Source organism: Bos grunniens, chromosome 10 (assembly GCF_055505025.1).
Source record: "Bos grunniens cultivar Pamir isolate PY7600 chromosome 10, Bosgru_T2T1.0, whole genome shotgun sequence".
NCBI lineage: Eukaryota > Metazoa > Chordata > Mammalia > Artiodactyla > Bovidae > Bos > Bos grunniens.
Genome location: NC_141174.1, coordinates 77,281,561 through 77,288,449, shown reverse-complemented (window position 1 = coordinate 77,288,449; position 6,889 = coordinate 77,281,561). Strand labels below are relative to the sequence as shown.

At 47.1% G+C, this 6,889-nt stretch overlaps 1 protein-coding gene across 1 annotated transcript; it reads right to left on the bottom strand.

Moving 5' to 3' along the window:
- Positions 1–2,129: 2,129 nt before the first annotated feature.
- RNASE7 (ribonuclease A family member 7) lies at positions 2,130–3,437 on the bottom strand. The gene is made up of 2 exons (XM_086322197.1): positions 3,300–3,437; positions 2,130–2,784 (listed from the first exon to the last, which is right to left on the bottom strand). Exon 2 carries the CDS (start codon positions 2,742–2,744, stop codon positions 2,274–2,276), a length of 471 nt encoding a protein of 156 aa, XP_086178323.1. The 5' UTR covers positions 2,745–2,784; positions 3,300–3,437; the 3' UTR covers positions 2,130–2,273.
- Between the last annotated feature and the right edge of the window lie 3,452 nt (positions 3,438–6,889).

Genomic DNA, 6,889 nt, shown 5'->3' with positions numbered 1-6,889 from the left:
ACTATTCTGACCACTATCATCATAGATTGCTTTAAAATTATGTTTAATTTTTAGCTACTATTGAGATTATGAGTCCTTCAAGAAAAAAATTATATTTGGAAATTCTTTTTATTTTGAGAGACTACATTAATTTTAGCCACTTAAGAAGTTTGTGAGGAGGATGTCTTCCAAAACCATAATATCCATAAGAAAAGTCATCAATAAAGAGTATAAAAAGAGTTGTTAAAAAAGAAAAAAGTGAAAAGAAAAAGATCAGCTACCCGTCAGTCTTGATTATCCATATGCCTCAGTTGAAAATCATCTATTTAGAGTGATGAATGTGTAGCACAGTGACCATAGATATGTAGACTTTACATTCAGTCATTTGGCTATAAAGTAGACTTATTGCCCCTCTACTTTTAAGGCTCATCAATGTATTGGCCCCACACTTGGCTTGAAGTGTTCAATGTTTTGCTCCCCATTCTTTTTGTCATCCCTTCCCTCACCATCTCAAACCACCCAGTCTATCTACCAAAGGTGAATATAATAGGGTTACTGCTACTACTCCCTGCTAGTAGCTATTATTATTGACTGCCTAACAGTACCTGGGGTTGACTGATGCTTCAAAAGTGTCATTTCTAAGTCTTTCTGAAATCCTATTGGGTAGGCGGTATTACTCCAATATATATGGAAATGTAGTTGCAAAGGGGTGTGGGTTTTCTTGAGGACATGTAGTCACAAAGAACTGAGCCAAGATTTATACCCAATTGTATCTGGCTCCAAAGCTTACCTGACTCTGGGAAGGCATAAAGGAACACTGGAGTGTTGGGGAGAGACAGGTAGGTGGTAGACTCCGCAGCTGGGAAGGGAAGGTCTAACAAGGTAGTCTTTAGGTGCTCAGCTAGGGTAGACATGGGCATAGTGAAGTTTGGGACTGAGATTAAGGGAGAGAGAAGGGGTTGGTGATGGTCAGGGCTGCAGGCAATGCTGGGTGGGGGCTATGAGTGGGAGGCTATGAGGACTGAGCCGACGGAAACCCATAGTTTCTCCAGTTCTGCTCACCAGGAAGGGAGAACTGGTGTCTGCAGCCCTTGGGGGACAGGGAGGCGGCATTTCCACATCTCAACCCCTCTGGCCTGGGCGGACAGCCAGAGCAGAGAGCCAGGGAAGCACCAAGGCAGGAGAGATCATTATCAGGAGGAAGGAAGCTCTGGCAGCTCCCACTAGCTTGTTTGTGACAAGCAGGCACTGGGCCACGGAAGTCCCTTGAGGTCAAGGGAAATGTGATCCTGGAACAGCGGGATGAAGCTGGGACACTCCCCTGACACTGTGCCTTCAGGGCTAAGCGATCAAGCCAGCCAGAGCCAGGCCCAGGGCCCAGGACGAAAGAGTAGTGGGCTGGAGAAGGGGGAGGGCAGAGAGGCGGGGTAGGGGTGGGGTGGAGAGAAGAGAGAGGATTACAATCCTTGGAACACCTCATCAACAGTCCCTTGGCTAGAGAGGTAATGACCTTTATTGCAGCCAACATGGTGTAACTGGCTCTTCAGAGCTCTCCGACATTGCCTCACAGGTGAACTCTCACCCAGTGGCCCTCTGGTCCCTGCAGAGGTCTCCATTTCTGGCCCAGTGATTAAATAGAAAGTGCACTGCATGCAGAGTCAGGAGACCCAGTTTCAAGTCCAAATGCTGCTACTAACCACCCTGACAAGCTCTTTAATTAATAAAGCCATCTGAAACCTCAATTTCCTCATCCCTAAAGAAGGAAGTAATCCCTGTCAAGTCTGTCTCACAAGGGATGCACGTGGACACGCCGTGAAGAGCCTGAAATGCCATGTCATTGTGATGAGCCTCCTCCTCTTCCCTTCTGGCCGCCTCCCTGCACACAGGCCACCTCACTACCACATCAGGGCTGGGGAAGAGGCCCAGTTTAGGAACAGGAGTAACTCTTTCCTAAATCCCATACACTCTCTTTCCAGTCCTTTCTTCCTCGTGCCATGCTGCCATAAGAAGATGGGGCACGGGAGAGATGTATGAGGCACAGACCAAGGAACCCAAACCCCTAAACTTTTTGCAGATAAACTTCTGAAAAAACAGCAATAAAAAGTAGAGAGATCACCACCTCTTCTAGAGCTTAGCTTGCTAAGGTATCACCTCAACCCTCCAGGCCCCTATCTTTTCAGAGGAGCTTGAGCCAGGAAGGGTCCCAAGAGATGTCAGAAGAGAAACTTCTGGGTGGAGGAGTGGTCCAGAGGCCTGGAGAGGGAATTAACTCAAGCACAAGGAAGGCTGGAAAACTAAAGGACTTTTTCCAAGTGGACTGGAACCAGCTTGAATTTCCCAGTGTCCCCTTTCTTGGGAGGCTTACAGGCCACGATGTAAGAAGTGATCTGTTTCTTCTCCTTGTACTTGCAGTCTGGGTATCTCCTTGAGGTGAGCTTACACTCGGTCAGGGATACAGGCTTCTGGCTTTGGTGGCAGTTATTCTCATGATTCTTGCAGGTTATGTTGGGAGTCTGACAAGTGGTGGCCACACTGGAGAAGGACTCATGCAGGAAGGTGTTGAGGTCTTTGCAGTGTTTGGAGAACTTGTTGATTTTGCGCATCGCAGCATTGCAGCCTTGAGGACTGGGCTGCACGTGCTGAGTTTCAAACCACTGAGCTGGGGTCATGTTCCCGGGCCTGGCACTGACTGCGTCCTCGGCCACCCACAGCCCCAACAGCAGGAGCAGCAGCAGAGGGCAGAATCCTGCTCTGGCTGGAGCCATCTCTCTTAGGGGGCACAGTTAGAAGGGAGGAGTGGGGTCTCTGGGGATGGAGAGCAGGAGGTGGAAATTAGCCCTCCTGAACCTGCTCCTTCCAGCTGATCACCGTCTCCCTCCCCATCTGTCTCCTCTTCCCTCTGCCCATATCTTTCACCTCCTCTCCTCTCGGTGTCCCCACAGCTGCTATGACCCCTTCCCATGATCCTAGGGCTCTGTCCCCCTCATCTTGTGTCCCTATCTTCTTTCATTCATTCTGTCCCACACGTCTCCCACTCCTTGCTTTGTCTCTTCTCCCTCACATCCATCCTTCTGTGTCCCTGTTTATATCCTTTTCTCTGTGTTTTGTACCCTCCATGACTCCATCCCCATCTCCTCCAAAGCCCCAGTTTGTGCCCCCAGCCCCTAGCATCTCTCTCCTCTCTCTCCTTTGTGTCCTCATCCCTCCACATTGAGTCCTTCCTTTGTCCACCTTGTCACTCACCTGAGGGTACTCTTATCTGGCCAGAACCCATCCCTTCCCTGTCTTCTCTCCTCACCCACGTTCTACTGTGGCCTCACCTCGTCAATGAGTCTTCCTGTTGCAACGCTGGCTCAGTGAACACAGCTTCCGTCCGCTGGTCTTCAGATGTCTGAGGGCCTCCTTTCCCACCACGAACTCCTTAAGAGCTGGCCTGGCCTGTGGTGCCTTTATTTGGGTGTGGGCTGGGGAGCAGCCCTGGATCAGGAAATGAATCAGGTTCATGCCTTTCCACTTACATATTCCAAGTATAGTAAATAGGGCTAGTACACCTGCCTAAACATATTTAGCAATGAGGAAGTCTGAATCGGCATACTCAAAGAGTAGATCTGGCCTCTAGCCACAAGGTTGTCATGACTCTGATAAAACACTTGACCCAGGCGTCTACCCCAAATGAGAGCTGTCATTTATCCTCTCCTATATACACCTCTGATTCTTATTCTGGGAAAAGCCCATGGCTGTGGTGGTAAGGGTTGCTTTTTTTCTATATAGATGGAATAGCCTAGGTGGTTACTTTGCGTGACTTCCTTTCATCAGGACTTTTTGCTAATCTTTTGGAGGAGACAGGGAAGTGGACCAATCATCACAGCCCCTATTCCCAGCACCATTCCAACTCAACCATTCTACAGTGATTCATCCTTCTGGGTCCCTCCTGTTCCAGGGTCAAGCAAGGTCACCTGGCTTTACCTGGAGATGATGCCCAACACCTCTCATCCTTCACTCTTTCCCTTACTGCTCTGTTAAAATTTTCAGCACTTAGTGTCCAAATTTGAGAATGCTGCTGGTGGGGATGCTGCTCCACAGCTAACTAGACCTTCCTCCACTGGTGTTCCCTGTTCCTCGTGGCAGTTACAGCTGTGCGGAGAGCTGGAGTCAATGCTGCTCCTGTGGCTCCAATGAGCTTGGTACATGAGACTCAGAAGAACCGAGATACCAAGGCAGAGAAGCATCACTGCAGGTGGATGGGAAGGCCTAGAAAATGGACACGAACAGTGTTCTTCTTCTCAGGATTTACTTGTAAGCAGTAAGTGATCTCAGAATAGTGGATTCAGGTTCGTTCACGTAGTCAGTATTTATTGAGCATCTACTATGGGCCAAGGAGCTTGGGATATACCAGTGAATAAAAGAGTCAAAGTCCCTACCTTTGGAATGCTTACGTTTCACTGGGGAAGAGAATCTTTACATTACATTGGAGGAAAGACAGTTAAAAAATACATATTTTGCTCAAAGTGATCATTGCTAAGGAAAAAAGAACAAATGGAGATTGGTAGGCAGTGATTTTTAAACAGTGTCATTGAAGTAGGTGACTGGAAAAACACTTGAAGGTGAGAAAGTGAACTTATGCTTGTTTGGGGAAGAAGGCTCCAAGCTGAGGGATTCAGTTCAATTCAGTCACTCAGTCGTGTCCAACTCTTTGCGATCCCATGGACTACAGCAGGCCAGGCTTCCCTGTCCATTGCTGAAACCCATGACCATTGAGTTGGTGATGCCATCCAACCATCTTATCCTCTGTCGTCCCCTTCTCCTGCCTTCAATTTTTCCCAGCATCAGGATCTTTCCCCATGAGTCAGTTCTTTGCATCAGGTGGCCAAAGTATTGGAGTTTCAGCTTCAGCATCAGTCCTTCCAATGAATATTCAGGACTGATTTCCTTTAGGATTAACTGGTTGGATTTCCTTGCAGTCCAAGTGACTCTCAAGAGTCTTCTCCAACACCACAGTTCAAAAACATCAATCCTTCTGTGCTCAGCTTTCTTTATAGCCCAACTCTCACATCCATACATGACTACTGGAAAAACCATAGCTTTGACTAGATGGACCTTTGTTGGCAAAATGATGTCTCTGCTTTTTAATATGCTGTCTAGGTTGGTCATAGCTTTTCTCCCAAGGAGCAAGCGTCTTTTAATTTCATGGCTGCAGTCACCAGCTGCAGCAATTTTGGAGCCCAAGAAAATAAAGTCTGTCACTGTTTCCACTGTTTCTCCATCTATTTGCCATGAAGTGATAAGACTGGATGCCATGATCTTAGATTTTTGAATGTTGAGTTTTAAGCCAACTTTTTCACTCTCCTCTTTCACTTTCACCAAGAGGCTCTTTAGTTCCTCTTCACTTTCTGCCATAAGGATGGTGTTATCTGCATATCTGAGGTTACTGATATTTCTCCCAGCAATCTTGATTCCAACCAGCGTTTCTCATGATGTACTCTGCATATAAGTTAAATAAGCAGGGTGACAATATACAGCCTTGACGTACTCCTTTTCCTGTTTGGAACCAGTCTGTTATTCCATGTCCAGTTCTAACTGTTGCTTCTTGACGTGAATACAGATTTCTCAGGAGGCAGGTCAGGTGGTCTGGTATTCCCATCTCTGTAGAATTTTCCACAGCTTGTTGTGATCCACACAGTCAAAGGCTTTGGTGTAATCAATAAAGCAGAAGTAAATGTTTTTCTGGAACTCTCTTGCTTTTTCAATGATCCAGCGGATGTTGGCAATATGATCTCTGGTTTTCTCTGCCTTTTCTAAAACCAGCTTTAACAACTGGAAGTTCATGGTTCACGTACTGTTGAAGCCTGGCTTGGAGAATTCTGAGCATTACTTTGCTAGCATGTAAGATGAGTACAATGGTGTGGTAGTTTGAACATTCTTTGGCATTGCCTTTCTTTGGCATTGGAATGAAAACTGACCTTTTCCAGTCCTGTGGCCACTGCTGAGTTTTCCAAATTTGCTGGCATATTGAGCGCAGCCCTTTAATAGCATTATCTTTTAGGATTTGAAATAGCTCAACTGGAATTCCACCACCTCCACTAGCCTTGTTCATAGTGATATTGTCCCCTCTCCAGTATGAAAAAGCAGAGGGGACAGCACTGCAGAGGCCCTATAGCAGATGGGTGGGTGAGGGGTTGGAGGAACAGTAAAGAGTCCAGTGTGGCTGGAGCGGGTGAGTGATAGGGTCAGAGCGGTCCAGAGGCCAGATCACGGAAGCCTCAGAGACCATTAGAAGGACTGTGGTGGAGGGCTGAAAAAAGAAAAAAAAGAAAGGACTGTGGTGGCTCAGTGGTAAAGAGTCGCCTGCCAATGCAGGAAACACAGGAAGCACAGATTTGATTCCTGGGCTGGGAAGATCCCCTAGAATAGGAAATAGCAACCTGCTCCAGTATTCTTGCTTGGAAGTTTCCATGAACAGAAGAACCTGGCAGATTACAGTCCATGGGGTTGCAAAGAGTCGAACATGGCTGAGCAACTGAGCATGCACACACAAGTTTTGCTAAGCAGAGGAATAAAGAGAGTTTCCAGGTGGCATAGTGGCTAGGAGTCCAGACTTTCATTGCCATGGCCTGAGTTCAATCCCTGGTCAGGAAGCAGATCCTGCAAGCTGCGTAGTTAAAAAAAAAAACAACAAAAACCCAGAGGAGTAGAAGATCTATCTGTTTAAAGATTCCCTGGCTGTTGTGTGTATGTGGCTGCAGAGAAGCCACACGAACCATCCAGGTCGTACAAACCTGAGCCATACAGTCTGTGTTCTGGTCCAGAAGTTAGGATTTTGAGTCAGGGAGGTGGGGTGTTTGTTTTGAGGTTGGGGACGTCATTTTAGTAGCTCGAGAACACAGCTGTGGGTCAGAATGGAGAATCTTTG